At 34.5% G+C, this 16655-nt stretch overlaps 1 protein-coding gene across 2 annotated transcripts in view; it reads right to left on the bottom strand.

Moving 5' to 3' along the window:
- Positions 1-13701, bottom strand: part of LOC132737592 (uncharacterized) — a 126563-nt gene extending 112862 nt beyond the window's left edge. For both annotated transcript variants that reach the window (XM_060724905.1, XM_060724906.1), the window contains exons 1-2: positions 13538-13701; positions 1377-1964 (exon numbers count right to left, since the gene is read on the bottom strand). In XM_060724905.1, coding sequence (XP_060580888.1) covers positions 1377-1871 — 495 coding nt within the window. In that variant the 5' untranslated portion in view covers positions 1872-1964; positions 13538-13701. The remainder of the gene's footprint in view (positions 1-1376; positions 1965-13537) is intronic.
- Positions 13702-16655: the final 2954 nt, after the last annotated feature.

Here is a 16655-nt window from a genome sequence, read left to right as displayed (position 1 = left end):
GTGGCCTCTTTTGGCCGCCCAGGCCGCTAATCATCTCCAATGCTCTCCCTGTCCCTCTAAAATTCAGCAGTGCAATAGAATGGGGACTCCTTCCCAAATATATCCATGAAGTCTTTGGGGACATCCCTTTCTTACAGAGGTACTTAATGACGGCTCTAATTTCAACATTTTCCATTTTGTCTAAATGACACGCCCCTCTACTGATCAAAGTGTGTTTTGTGTTACTTTATATGTGTAAAACCACGTGTAACTCGGTCAGTTATCTTCAATAAGATATCGGTATCAACGTATCATGTGTAAATGTCAGTGTAGTGGCTAGAAGTATATCGGGCGAGAACTGTGTGATCATACCTCGTATTTTAAAGCAAATCATATTAATTCAGTTTAAAGTAGACTGACTCTAAACACAAGGCATCCAATCCTGAGTTTAACATAACTTTGATAACCAAAACTCTATGCAATAATCTTTAACACTCGGGGAAACACTTACGTGATGCATAAGTTGATTTAAGAAAGGAGCATGGTCGATCACCGGCATGAATCGTAAGGGACACTTATCTATTATCAAATACTTACTTTGTGTTGTCATGGAATTTTCTACGTCTCTATGGAAAAGATTTATACATTTTAGAAATTTAAATATCCCTGGAATACAAGAAGATGACCCCACCTTAATTAGATATAGGTAATGCATACTACTTCATTTTTTTGCATACCATTTGTTTGTTGACCGAAAGCATAGTTGCATACTCCTCTCTATAATTGTCAAGAATAATGTATAAATAAAGAGAGCATGCTTGAGTATCGAATTCAAAGTGTATTTTATCCTATAAGTTTATTTTCTACGAAATTCGCGTTAGCAAATGATGTTATATGAAGAAAAAACAAACACTCAATTTTTTTTTATTTTTTCTTACACATAATACAATATGTAAAGCAGACATAATCATCAAAGATTAACTTAGCACCTCAAAATTACTTTTAAAGATGAAAATTACGGTTTTTAACGTGTGTTTCTTCGGTATATATATAATTTTTTCCCGACGAATCCGGAACTCCGTGACTATTATCACACGAACTCCTGACAAGTCATCATTAGAACGCCATCCTTTGTGTAGAACGCCATCCTTTGTGTAACAGTTTGTCCCGAGTGTATAGAAGTTATTTAAGAAATTTCATCTTTAATCTAAAAGTTATGGAGCGGATACGAAAATGGTACGGACGGGGAGACGAGCGTTCTAACGAGACGATGCTTATAACTTTATTAAGCGAGCTTTTCTATTGTTAATACGTACATAAAATACAAACATATGCACATACTTTTCAACTTAGAATTGCTACTCTAGAAGATTTTTAAAGATCAAAAATATAATTACCTGCTTAAAGCAATTATCAACCGGAAAAATCTCGTGGTTGATGACAACATTAATTACTCCAAAGAAGTCTGTTTCAGCTGCACTTTTAACCTTTCTATACCCCTCCGGCATAAAACATTTGGCAAGTTCCCAAGGATTGCTATACCACTGTTTTGCGTCTGTATTGTCGTAATTTGGTTTTCTATTACGGTGGTTTGCTTTAATTTTATATTTGAGATAGTTACAAATCTTTTTTGGGCAGCCGCTGTCATCATTACTGTTTACTGTAAAAGGACGTGCAACTATATTTCTCGTGTAACATCCTCCGCATTTGCTTCCGGAATCAATATTTAGCTTCTTGTAAATGTCTGTCAGAAATTCTTCATAGTAGGATTCTACTTTATCACTTACGGCTGACCTTATACCCTCTTTAGTGATATGCAAAGCTAGGAAAGCCCTTTCAAAATTTTTAAGTTTTTCTTTGCGTGGAAAATTACTAGAAGCTTTTGAATCCATAATTATTCTAGACTGATCTTTATCACCGGCTGTCTTTGCTGCAACTGTGTATCAATGTGGACATCATTGTCGATAAAATTTAATTGCTGTATCCTGTATCAAAACAAAAAATACCATTTACATCATGTTTTAGTAAACCATTCCTATATTAAACAAGAAAACAATAATAACCATTGATCGCTCACCTGAAATGCAATGTTTTTAAGCAAACTAACTAGAAGTTCACTTGTCACATATCAAAAGTGTTAGCTTTAAGCCCTGTGATTTAAGTGGAAAATTTAAAGTTTTAAAGAATTCTGTTTTTTTTTTTTAAGAATTCCCATATCGGATATGAAAACCATTGAACATGATTTTTTTCAGAATTCAATTTGCTTGATTTTATTCTTATCCGATTTGACTTTGATGGATGCCAGACAGTAACATATATATGTTTAAATATTGTTACAAAATCTTGAGAAGTTAAGAACATTTCCAAATAGGTAGCGAAGTAACACACATTTTCATCCCGTTTATCGTAACACATTTAAAGTATCGGTAAATGCATTCCACACTACTTGTCATTTCACAAAATTAATTTCAAACATTGATAATATTGACATATGTTAAAGTTATATCATTATGGTTATAATAATTGTACATTTTTAGGAATGTCATGGTACTAAACGTCCCGGTTAAATGTTATTGTAAGCTAGCTAAAACAAACAACCGGCCATGACTTTATCTGTTTGACACTTATATTCTTGCCACTCAACATAAGCAAAGGAAGTGTGCAGAACCATATGTTACGTAATACACAGGCAATGGAATTTTATCTTAAACACCTTGTTGTTTTAATTTAAATTACTGATAAAAAGTCGTTGAATGATACTTGAAGCAAGTACTTTTGTATGCTTTTTGTATCATTGAATTAGCTAGTTAGTTCCGCATATTTTCTTTAGTCACGCATATAATATTATTATACTTATATCTATTATAATTATCAAACAAGAAAAGCATTGATGCAAAGCATCAAAGGGCGTCCAAGCAAGAAATGCAGCAAGTGAAGCTGAACTAGTAGACATCTGATGACCAGATATTCTTATAAACTTTCCAATGGTTAATTGGTTTTAACCAGTATTGTATATTATTTATGAATGGGCTGACGAAAGACATTGTTCATTATGAACTTTGGTAGGCATGCTAGAGATTTGAATATTAAAAGTTTTTTCCACAGGAACTTTAATTCTATCAATGTTAACGATAATATCCAAAATATACAGGTCTATAATATCCAAAATATACATGGTATAAGTTTATTTATACTATATAGGGGTATTTTAGGATATTATCATTAATATTGGTTATTTGATAGAGTTTCAAGTTCATGTGGTATTTTCTATGGAACATACAACATAATAGTCAAATAGAACAAAGTATATTAATTGATTTATTTGGGATATCAATCTACTATTTTAATAACCTAGTCTGACCCATCAGTGTGTTTACATGCCTATCAATAAACCCATAATAACTCATTGAAAAAATCGTTAAAATTGCAGACGAAGAATGATAACACTATGATAAAACAATTCGTAAAAATTGTCTACTTAAAGATTGCAATTAATTGTTTAAATATGTTTGCATTTCATTTCCAGCATAATTCTCCAGTTAGTTGCGACACGAATGACCGTTTCGGTAAACTATAAATAGATTTTCGGACTTTAATTCACAATGTTCAGGTCAACATTCTATTTACAGGTAAGGCAATAACACACATTTACTACAAAATGATTAATAAAAATACCGAAGAGCGCGATTAATTGACGGATTTGAATATGTTTACATTGCGAAATTATCCAGTTCGCTATTCATTTTACATATCGCGACATTTCATTTTTGATAATCAAACACTCATACCAATCAAAATGTTCGGCTATTATGGCCGACGAAAAGGCTCGAGAAGTTGCAATTGCCCTTTCACAAAATCTGATTTCATTCCATAAGGGCGTCGCGCTTCGGCGCGAACGCCAATCACATTTTACGTACTTACGGCTTTGAGTCATGCCAAAATTACTGTTTTCCGGGTGAATCACGTTTATTAAACCTTTAAGGTTGAGAATAAAAAGAGAATATTAACCGAATTCGCATTCAATACTTTAGTCCCTGAATAATGAATGACACTAGCAATAATGACGCCATTACCGGGTATCTAAAAGAAGAAACATGTATATCCAAGCAACGCATTTCAGCACACTTAAATGAAAGAGATAGTTAAATTCTTCTTCTTGTATTCGAAGGCTCCTTTATCAGAATTCAGGGTCTTAAAATATGAACGACTCTAAATTCATGCGTACATTGTAGCTGCATAAGTGCATAAACTATTCTAAACTAATGGTTAATCATTTAGATTATCTCAATTATAAATCATAGTTGTTGAACACTAATTAAATCTATTCTGTTGTCCTACGCAGAATGCACATGCGCGAAATGCTACTTCTGTTTTTATGGAAATATCGTATTATTAAAAGGTCCATATAACTGAATGTTGTCTTAATTTGCCATTGCATTGTGCCCTGCCATGAGAATTACTAGACAATTATACGCACACAAAAAACACATTCTAAGAACTGAGGGTAAGAACAATATAAATGTTTTGTTGTTTTTTTCCATTTGGGCAGAACAATTTTTACCTCAGTCTCAGGATATGCAAAACATTATAGGGGTCTATATCACGATCCTACAGATCAAATATCTTACTTTGGAAAATGTATTGAATGTCATTTATGTATTCTACTATCAAAGGTATATTTAATAATTATATAGATTGTGTTTTTTAAATTTTCTATTGTGGTGTTCCACATAATGTTACATGCGAAAAACTAACCTTATCTTGGACTTTGCAATTTCGGAGAAAACACTGAAAAGGCAATATACGTTCAAATGATTTGTTTTCGTAATAAAAAAATCTTTCAATCAGGGGAAAGACCCATTCGCGGAACTTTACTATCCTACAACTCTAAATAATCCCGGGGATTGGAGCTTTTTGACCCTAGGCATTGGTATACGTTGGTTTATTTTGAGTATACACCAAGTTCAGGTCTTGGACCAAATTAAATGATCGTTATTACCAGGGAATTAAGGGGAAATCTAAGCGACGAAATGTCATCACGTATTGAATGTAAAAGAAATTGGCATGAAGTCTAATGTGAACACTGCTTTGAATAATTCAAAAATTAATTACCATCAGAAAAACAAAATCTAGCCAGCTGTCTCTATGTAATTCAAATTTATAACAAGGTATGTGCTACTCTGTTACCCTAGAGAAAATTTCGAGAAAACAAGATAGCTAAAATTCATGAAAAAAGGAAAGATAAATAGCTTTAGATTCTGTATGGCGTAAAAGCATTCTCAGAATATTTACAAAATGAGCATGATACTAACGATTTATTTAAACCAAGAGTTGAACAATATTTTAGTTATTTAACAAAATGGCCAAGATGGCCCTAGACCGCATACCTGACCCATCGAACTCATCCGAGCAATTACCTAGACAAGCATCCTAACCAAGTTTCATGACAGTTGAGTCATAAATGTGACCTCTAGAGTGTTAACAAGGTTTTTCCATATTAAAGCAGTGTGACCTACTTTTTGACCTCAGTTGACACATATTCTAAAATGACCAAAAAATCATCAAAACAAACTTTCAGACCAATTTCCAGGATATTTGGATCTAAACAGCAGCCACTAGAGTGTTAATAAATGTTTTCTATTTTTAGCTCCTGTGACCAAGTTTTTAATCCGGAATGACTATTTTTCAAACTCATCCAAGCAAATACCCGGAAAAGCATCGTGAATAAGTTTGATGACAATTGAGTGAAAAATGTGACCAGCATATTTTGGCAGTGTGACGTAGTTTTTGACCCCAGGTGACCCTTATTCGTACTTGATCTAGAAATAATCAAAACAAACTTTCAGACCAATTACAAGGATATTTTTATCAGAGTGTTAACAAGATTTTTCTAATTTTAGCTCCTGTGACCTAGTTTTCCATTCAAATATACGTATATATTCAATATACGAACTCATCCGAGAAATTACATTGACAAGCATCCTGACTGTGATATTGACAAATTAATGCTAGCTTTACTTGTTAGATAATAGCTTTACTGGACATCGACGACGTCACTTGGAGACGACGTCATCTTTGTCTTATATGTGTTCAGATCAGTTGAATAAACTTTATAATCATGAATTAGAGTTGATTAGTAGAAGACATAACATTGGCGACGAGGATAAACAACTCCAGTAGGTTTTATGATGCTGTTTACTTGTTGATTTACTTAACATCATGGCTGAAGGAGGTAGAAGCTTGATGATTTCTCCGTTTACTGTGGCAGAAGACCACATAGCAACGGTTGATAGGTGGGATGATTGGTTAGATGAACTAGATTGGTTAGATTCAAACAACAGATAACGCAGACCTTATACGCAATGTGTTACACAAGAAGTGGACACTTCAGGAAACTTTGACTGAGATGCAAGTCAAAGAGGATACTTCGATGCGAGTCAGAGCAATGGGTCAAAGAAATACCCATGATGTTGCTACAATAAGCAGAAAGAAAACATACGAGAGCAAGCATACAGATTCAAGATCAACAGATAACAATAGACTTTGTAAATACTGCAATAGGATACACCCACGACAAAAGGAATTGTGTCCTGCTTATGGTAAAATATGTAGTAAATGCGGGAAAAGGAACCATTTCGGGGCAGTTTGTTTCTCTAATGCACAGCAGAAACATAGATCTTTTGGCAGACAGACCAGAGGAACATATAGTAGAGATATTCGATGTGCCACTGGTGAGTCAGATACAGATGATTCAGATATTCAAGATCTTGATTTTGTTGACGATTCGGTAAAACATCTTCGAATTGGTAAAGTAGAACTTCACAGAGTAGGTGATTTAATAAAAACAGTTCCAATTGTAATTAATGATGTCATTGTTCACATGGAACCTGACAGTGGAGCAGATGTTAATGTTATGGACGAACATCATTTTCGTAAATTACTGCGTGATTCTTCAGAAAATATAGTTCTTGAAAAATCCAAACTGAAATTAAATACACTCCAAAACAGACTGAAGGTATCTGGTGTTTTCAGAGCTACAGTAAGGAATGAGACAAGAGGAACCGAAACAACATTTGTTGTTATTGAAGGGAAAATAAATTCTCCACCATTGTTGAGCAAAAAGACACTTTTTGATCTGGGCATGTTAGAAATACGACCAGATGGGTCATTGAAGGAACCTAATGAATTGAGAATTGGAAATAATCACTTAGTCAATTCCATTCTGAATATACAAGCGCGATCTGAATTGGATGAAATATTGAACTGTCATCAGGAAGTTTTTCATGGCATAGGACAAATTGAGGATAAGAAAAACAATACAGAATTTCTTGTGAAATTTTCGATGAAGGAAAATACTACACCTGTTGCACAAAAGCCTAGACCAGTGCCATATTACCTTCAGGCACCTTTACGAAAATGGTTAGATCAGTGCATAAAGGAAGAAATCTTTGAGTGGGTAGATCCAGGAGAGCCTATAACATGGTGTTCACCTCTGGTTGTCCAACCAAAGCCGAGATATTGCAAAATGAGCAAAGAGTCAATGGGACCGCATATGATAAGGGCGTGTGTAGATTTGAGAGTACCAAATAAGTACATGTATATGGAGCGAAACAGAATTTTACAGGCACCAGTTATTGAAGATTTTACTTGTAAGTTTCATGATTGCAAGATATTTTCAAAAATGGATTTAAAACAAGGGTACCATCAACTAACACTTCATCCAGAGTCACGAGCTATTGCTACATTTAGTACACCATGGGGTAATATGCGACCTAGGAGATTGATATTTGGAGCGAAATCTTCACAGGATCTTTTTGATGAGGCCATGTTTAGAATTTTTGGGGATATTCCTAAATGTCTGAACCAAAGGGACGACATATTCATTGGAGGTGTGACTATGCAAGATCACAACAAAACACTAAAAGCTGTACTTGAACGAGCTAGAGACTTTGGTATCACATTCAATAAAGACAAATGCCAATTTGGTGTACAGGACATGGAGTTCTTTGGATATCGATTTACCAGCGAAGGACTTAAGCCAACTACAGAAAAAGTAAGAGCTGTTAAAGAATGTAAAGCTCCAGAATCTAGAGAGGCAGTAAGAAGTTTTCTAGGCATGATTGGATATCTGTCAAAGTTTATTCCAAGATATGCAGTTTTGACAGCACCATTGAGAAGATTGACTGGGCAAAATGTACCATTTCAATGGGGTCATGAAGAAGATATGGCTTTCCAGAAGCTGAAAGACAGCATTACAAATGAGAATACAATGGTGTTTTTCGATCCAAGGAAACCTATAACTGTAAGAACTGAGGCAAGTTTCCATGAAGGATTATCAGCGGGATTATTTCAAAGGACAAGCAAAGGTTTGCAACCAGTGCATTACATCAGCAGATCAATGTCAAGTGCTGAAAAGAGATACAGTCAAACAAAGAAAGACGCATTAGCAGTGAAATGGGCGAAGCCACGATTTTCCATGTACTTACTAGGCGCACCAAAATTTAAAATAGTTACAGCACATAAGCCTCTTATTCCTATGTTCAATAAAGCATGTGCTAAGTTACCTCCAAGGATTGAGAAATGGATCATGGAAATGCAAGATGTAGATTATGAATTAGTGTATGAACCAGGTAAAGATGCAGCAGATCCGATGGATTACTTATCGCGTCATCCACTTCCAGAAACAGATATGGATGATACAGAAAAAACGATCAAGATGATTATCAATAATGAACATGGTGTGGTTTTACAGACCATAAAGGAAAGAACTGCATCTGATAATGTTCTACAGGATGTTCTGAGAAGAATGAAATGCAATGATTGGGAAATCCATAAGAACAGACCAGAGATGAAACTATATTATCTCATAAACAGGAACCTGTTAAACCATCTGAAATACCAGAATCAGCATGGCATACTATTTCTGTAGACTTTGGTGGTCCATATCCTGATGATCACTATAATTTAGTAGTTATTGATAAGCGAACAAGATTTCCAGTTGTTGAGCAAACAACATCAACTTCGTGCAAAGTTACCTGTGACAGATTGCGTAAAATATTTGCCACACATGGAATACCAGAAAGGTTGGAATCAGATAATGGTCCTCCATTTAATTCCAGTGAATTTACAGTATTTGCAGAAGAAATGGGATTTATCCATCATAGAATAACACCTGATCATCCTCGAGCAAATGGGGAAGCTGAAAGCTTTATGAAAGTATTGAATAAGACAGAGAAGATTGCACGAAGTGAAGGAAAACCAAGCAATACAGCCATACAATACATGTTGATGGGATATAGATCAACGCCACATCCAGCAACAGGATATTCTCCACATGAAGCCTTAATGAAACGAAATGTCAGGACAAAGCTTGATTGTACTAACCAATTCAGACCTACAGATATACAGAAAATGGAAGCTGAGATTGCAGACCGAGATAAAGCATACAAGAAAAAGTGGGAAAATCAAAATAGACATCCAAAATCTATGCAGCATGAATTTAAAATTAATGACAAAGTTTTGTTTAAGAATAGAGAAATGAATAAATGGTCTACACCATATGAGAAAGAACATTACATTGTCACAGAGGTTTTAGGTTCGAGTATTAAGGCACAACGAAAATCAGAGGGACGTATCATTTACAGAGATGCTTCGAAATTTAAATTACTACATGAACCAAATGATGACCGTTGGAGACAACAATTATTGAGTACCCCAGACAGACATAGACATTTGCAGCCAAATAATTCAATACAGGACGAGAGGGATCAAGAACCAAGGACTGATGGAATTGAAAATGAAGCTGAACAATCCAGTAGTGACCCAAGGGAGGTTGAACAACATCAATCACAAAAACGTGAAGTTTCAAAACGTACCAGACGTTTACCATCTAAATTCAAAGACTATTTTTTGGATTTAAAGAAAAGATAGACAAATTAATATAGATACAAAACTTTATTTTATAATGCTTAATCTTATTTTCCTATGGTATACTTTTAAAATTTATTTCTTTTAAAATATGGGAGAAATGTGATATTGACAAATTAATGCTAGCTTTACTTGTTAGATAATAGCTTTACTTGACGTCGACGACGTCACTTGGAGATGACGTCATCTTTGTCTTAGATGTATTCAGATCAGTTGAATAAACTTTATAATCATGAATTAGAGTTGATTAGTAGAAGACATAACACTGACAAAGTTTGATGATGATTAAGGCAAAATTGTAACCTCTTTTTATACGACCGTGCGAGTAGTATAGGGGTCTCTTTAGCGTCACGACTACGCATGCGCAGCGGCCATTTTGTTTTTTATCAATTGTTACTCATTTGCATAGAAGAAATGAACTCAGTACACATGCGCGGCGGCCATTTTGAATAACAGGTGCGCGGCGCCCATTTTTGGATTCTATTTTAAAAATAACATCATCGTGTTATAAATAGAAACGTGATTAAAATATATCTCCCGGAAATATACAGAGCTGACTTGTATACACGATTTAGGGCGTGGTCGCGCACATTGAGGGTCAGGTTTCTTAGCCCTAAACGAAGAGATGACCAACTATTACAGAGAAATAAAACATTTATTTTATTATAAAACTTTATCAAGCAGTATAAATAAATAAATTGTTGAACAATATAAGTGAAAAAATAATTATAACATGTCAAAATAAATTACAGATAAAAAGAACTATATACGAAATATATTTAAATATCATAATTATAGATTTATCCATACACGAATTGAATTTATATAAAAAAGACGAACTTTATTGATGCAAAAATAAATATATAAAACGAAATATTTTTTTATTAAACTAAAACATAATACAATGTATGAAATAAATACATTTTACCTGAAAATAGTAATTTTGTTGACGATGTTTCCTGCTAGACGTCCAGTTATAAAATGACTCCAATCATAAATGTAATTGTACTTATCGGCATGCTCGGACCTGTTTTTACAAACGACATCATAAGTTATATTTAGATCAGGTCACGAGTGCACCGAACGTGATCATAGTTTCAGTGTCTAGCGTCTATTTATTTAAGAGCGGATGACGGACAATAAAAAGTAAACATGTCAAAGTTAATCTCCTGCGTATGTTTATTTAAGACCAGATTGTTTAACAATATCCTATTCAACTGTCAAAGTGAAGGCGGCGGCGGCGGTGGCAGTGGTGGCTGCGGCGGCGGTGGTGGCGGTGACTCAAAGAATTACACTCATAAACACTTAGTGACACTGGTTGCCAATCACCACCGCGTATAGCTTTAACCAATCACATTGCAAAATAAAAATGGTTTAAAAGTCATTTTTGTACATAGCCCTATATCATTCCTAATTAGGATAGCGAGGAGTAAAGACGGGGGTACGCTAATTTGAGTTATTTTGATGGTATTTAACGCATGAGTGACTTTACTTCCGGGTTGAGTCTGTAGTCATATGGAGCTCGTCAGGACCTTTTGTTAGAGATCCAACATGACTAGGTTATCTCCAGTAATGAAGAAGTGAGGTTGCATTTTATCATGTCTTTGAGTAATTTGACAGTACGAGCTGATAGCATTTGTCAAGACCTTTCGTTTGATATGCAACATGCATATGTTTTGTTCATAAACGAAAAAGTTATAAGTATTAACGCATGAGTGATTTTGTCTGCAATATTGAAACACTCCTATCTCAGAAACAGTAAAAGATAGATCCATAAAATTATACGTTTTCTGTATCTACTCACCGAGATCTTTCCAATGGTATATGAACCTAAGTGTTTTATGGACTTTGAAAAATTGGTTTAAAATCGCTAAAGGGCCATAACTCGAGAACGGCTGAAAAATCGAATCGAGAACCTAGGGTTTATTTCGAAGCATTTTAACAGATCTATCAAATGAAATAAATATCTTGAAAATCGTTATTGCAAAATGTTGCATAAAAGACAAAAAGGCGTTTTTCCTAGATACATAATGTAAAATTTATCCAACTGAGTCTTTAAGTGTTCATTTTGAAGAGTTAATATATCAATCAAATAAAAAGAAAAATATTTTCATTCGTATAAAAAATGCAGGTCGGGGAAACCACATCCTAGGCATTAGGGCGTCTTTCATCCTGTTCTAAAGTAATACACGCACAGGGATTAACTTCACATCTCAATGGCGCATTGTTAACCCATCCGTCCTTAAATCAACACACGCTAGACGTAATGGCGACTTTAAAAGGATTAACTTTGGCATCTCAACAGTCCTTTGTTAGTGTATCCGTCCCTAAATAAACACACGCCAAACATTGCGGCGACTTTAAGGAGATTAACTTTGACAGTTGAATAGGCTATTGTTAAACCATCTGGTCTTAAATAAACATACGCAGGAGATTAACTTTGACATGTTTACTATTTATTGTCCGTCATCCGCTCTTAAATAAATAGACGCTAGACACTGAGACTATGATCACGTTCGGTGCACTCGTGACCTGTATGGATAAACCTATATGATATTTAAATATATTTCGTATATAGTTCTTTTGATCTGTAATTTATTTTGACATGTTATAATTATTTTTTCACTAATATTGTTCAACAATTTATTTACTTATACTACTTGATAAGTTTTTATAATAAAATAAAACTTTTATTTCTCTGTAATAATTGGTCATCTCTTCGTTTAGGGCTGAGCACCTGACCCTCAATGTGCGCGACCACGCCCTAAATCGTGTATGCAAGTCAGCTCTGTATACTTCCGGGAGATATATTTTATTCACGTTTCTATTCATAACATGATGATGTTATTCTTAAAATAGAATCCGAAAATGGGCGCCGCGCATCTGTTATTCAAAATGGCCGCCGCGCATGTGTACTGAGGTCATTTCTTCTATGCAAATGAGTTACTATCGATAGAAAACAAAACGGCCGCTGCGCATGCGCAGTCGTGACGCTAAAGAGACCCCTATACTACTCGTGCGTATTGGCGTATCGGTAGGTACGCCACTGTCGGTACGCAAAAAGATATCTTGAAATGTCAAGCCTGGTCCGTTTCTGGTCGTCAGTCAACTGTCTGGAGACCCTTCTAGCGATAACCTTTGACATGCCATAGACATCAGTCAGAATTGCCTGAACTGAACCAAAACTCATACCCACTTCCCTAGCAATGCTTCGCAGGGCTCGCCTTCTGTTGCTCTTGCCTAGATCGTGCACAGCTTCGGCAGTTTCATCGTTGCATGGTGGCCTCCTTTGGCCGCCCACCATCTCCAATGCCCCCCCCCCCTGCCCCATTTTAAATTCAGCAGTGCTAAAGGAAGGGGACTCCTTCCCAAGTGTATCCATGAAGTATTCATGGATTTTCTTGGGGGACATCCTTTTCTTACAGAGGTACTTAATGACGGCTCTAATTTCAACTTTTTTCCATTTGGTCTAAATGACACACACCTCTACTGATCAAAGTTTGTTTTATGTTGCTTAATCTGTGTATTTGTATGAGTTGGTGATGGTGCAATAAAGACTCTGTGGACATTTTATTTGTGCATACTTTAAATAAACGTGACGTTTGGAAGAAAAAAAATTAATAGTACTTACCTTAACCTTCTAATTGTCCAATTTATACACATATTAGATCAATTTATTAAAATTTATAACATTCAACTTTTCGTTTCAGTAGCTTGTAAAAAAACCTAAATCTATTTTTAGAGACACTTCCGGGTCAGTAACGAAATTTAAAGCGTGTACTTTGACACGAGTGTTCAAATAGAAATAATTCATCCTCACAATAATATATATGCAACTGAATGCTGTAAATTTGAAGTTTTCGGGTCACTTTTGTGTTTCAAGTTGATTGGCATTAAACAAAAACAATTACCGTTGGCCATTTACAAAATATACAACTGAAGTATGGCTAATTAAAACATACGATACAATGAATTTAATGTACAATGGTTAAGAATATATGCATTTATAAAATACGTGTTTCAAAAGTTAGTGATACTTAAAATCCAAGAAAAACCGAAAGTAACAAACACGGGTGAACATTATTATTATTATTTCATAATCAATGTCATCTGACATCTCCACAGTGTTAAGCTCCACAGTGTTGAGAATGACTGATGGTAGCATGCATTTTGCGTATCAAAAATGGGTCAAAGACAGAAAAAGCTGGGTTGCATTTGTATACCAAATATCATGAGGCTGTGATGTTACGAAAAATGTTGCCATTGACCACTAATGTCGAAAAAATTTAACCAAGTCAGTAAACAGGAAGTGGATAAGCGACAGACCTGAAATTGATTGCATTAATGTCGGAAATTTAACTAAGTTAGTAAACAGAAAGTGGATGAGCGACAGACCTGAAGTCGATCCCAGTTCGGTATGGGACCACATGTTAAAGTTGTATATCAAATACCATTAAGAGGCTGTGATAAGTAGTTGCTGAGAAAATTTCAAAAACGTTACGAAATTTCCTACCATTGACCATTAATATCTCACAAGTTTTGTCATCATCCAAGGACGAAAATTTTACAAGACAAACAACCGTCAACGCAAACGACCACTGGCTGAACTTAAAAGTTTCGAAGTTATTATGAAACTTGGAATCAGTCCGTCTAATAGTGACTTAATGAATATACGGTGTGCGAAATGAAACAAAATAAGATATCTTTGCCTCATTTCCAAGTGTTCATACTATGTGTTGAGATGACCCCTAAATATAAGCGTAACTGTTCCCCATGTCTATTACGGTCAATAATCACCTCAACCGGTATTACCTTTGAATTTTAATAGGTCCTTATATTTTATTATTATTTTATTATCATATTTAATTAGTAATTTTTTGAATTCTCTAGAATTTCTTTACAAATCCTCCAATGTATGTTATGACTGGCCTTCTCCCAGACATTTTGGAGAAACATTTGTGAAAAATATGAGTCAACATTTAAAAGTTAGTAAATATAAATATTTTGAAAGCGGCTTAAATTCTGTTGGGTTTATACTTAATTATTTTAGTTTGATTGTGTTAGAAGCTATAAGCTTAACAAACCAATAATAAGCAATGGATGTCAAGCTCCTTTCTCAAGGAAACAACGGCCTGCCCCACGGGATTTGTACCCTCAGTGACACCAGGGGCGTAGCTATGCCGTAATCGATATTACGCACGCTCAGGCGGGGGGTTAAGGGGGCCGCTATAGCTCCTTGATTTTCACCATTTAGATGTTAAAATTATGCATTTCCATGCCCATTTGAGGTCCATAAAATTACAAATTTAAGTAAGAAGGAATTTAATATTATCATTAATATCTTTTTATGTAATGATATGACTTGTGTTGATATGCGAAGTGATAAGTGAGTTAGAGAACGTCTTAAATAAAATTGCTAGATCGTATAATTATATTTCAAGGTATTTGATACACGTTATATAAGGATAAACATTGTATAAACAGACGCAAACAAATGACGTGTACGCTTTCACTAGTGACAAACGGCGATATTTCCGTACAAATTTATCTACAACAACGTCAGTCTGAATCACCCTGTCTCTATGGATCTGCAAAAGTTCTAAGCCAGGGAGGTGACCAGTGGTCATCGTTGAGCGTAAAAAAGTCTTTAGCCTTCTCATGCTGATGAATGAACGTTCAGTACTGGCATTGCTGGAAGGAAATGCAGACACTTGTTTACATTTGGAAGCTCTGTCGGTATATCTTACAGCACATATTCTATAGTGGATGGAGCCTGCAACAGTGATGTTTCTCACCGTGTTATAGGTTTACAGAAAATAATGTGTTTTCTTCATTTTTAGATTTTTTTTTCAATTTAAATATAAATATAACTAAAATCTAAAAATGTTATCAGTTACAACGTCATGAACGTAGCGATGATTATTATCTTTAATTACTTTTATCTTTCCCGTTGTTGTTTTTATTTAAGGTGACATAATTATATAGTGCCATTACAATAAAACGCATAGAAAATTATTACAGGTCCTATGATATATACATGTATAGGATCTCACATGAGTTGTTATTGATGTAAAAATATCATTTAAAATGATTAAAGAAAAAGTTACAAACCTTTGACGAGATTTAAGATTTTAAGTAATGACAACTAATGTAAATTTCTTTTTATTACACAAAAAATCGCATTCAAATTAGTATAAATACATAGGGTTAAATAAAAGTAATATCGCCAGAGTTCAGTCAATTTTAATAATTATCCCACACGAATACATCTTTCAGATATAGTCGTGTGGGATTATATAATTTGCCAATAAGTAACTGATGAAAGAAATTATAAAAGTAAAAAAGGCCTTTGAGACATAAAGATAAAATAATTCTGGGACATCCTGGGCCTTTGAGTTTATACTTAAGGAGCGTCACTGAAAAAAGAAAACAACAACAACAAACACAAGAAACGTTTTTACTGTTGAACATATTTTTCCTCTTGTGCATTTTGGCGATTAATACAGTTAAAGGCCTAGGAATTAAGTATTTTGTATGGAAGTCAAAATACTACTTTGTTTACATTTTGCTACTTTTATGACAAAAAATTTCACATTAAGCGCTACTTTCTTCATGTAAGAAGCATTTAACAAGCTCTGAAACCATTATTTATTAAATGTTTTGAAGCAGCACATTTGCAGATTCATACTAATTTTCATGAAAATTTCAAAATGTATTTAACGGTATAATATTGTAAAGTTACCAAAAGA

This window comes from Ruditapes philippinarum, unplaced genomic scaffold, assembly GCF_026571515.1.
Source record: "Ruditapes philippinarum isolate M1 unplaced genomic scaffold, ASM2657151v2 ctg3159_1_1_1_1, whole genome shotgun sequence".
Taxonomy (NCBI): domain Eukaryota; kingdom Metazoa; phylum Mollusca; class Bivalvia; order Venerida; family Veneridae; genus Ruditapes; species Ruditapes philippinarum.
Note: the sequence above shows the minus strand (reverse complement) of the source record. Positions and strands in the feature narration are given on the sequence as shown.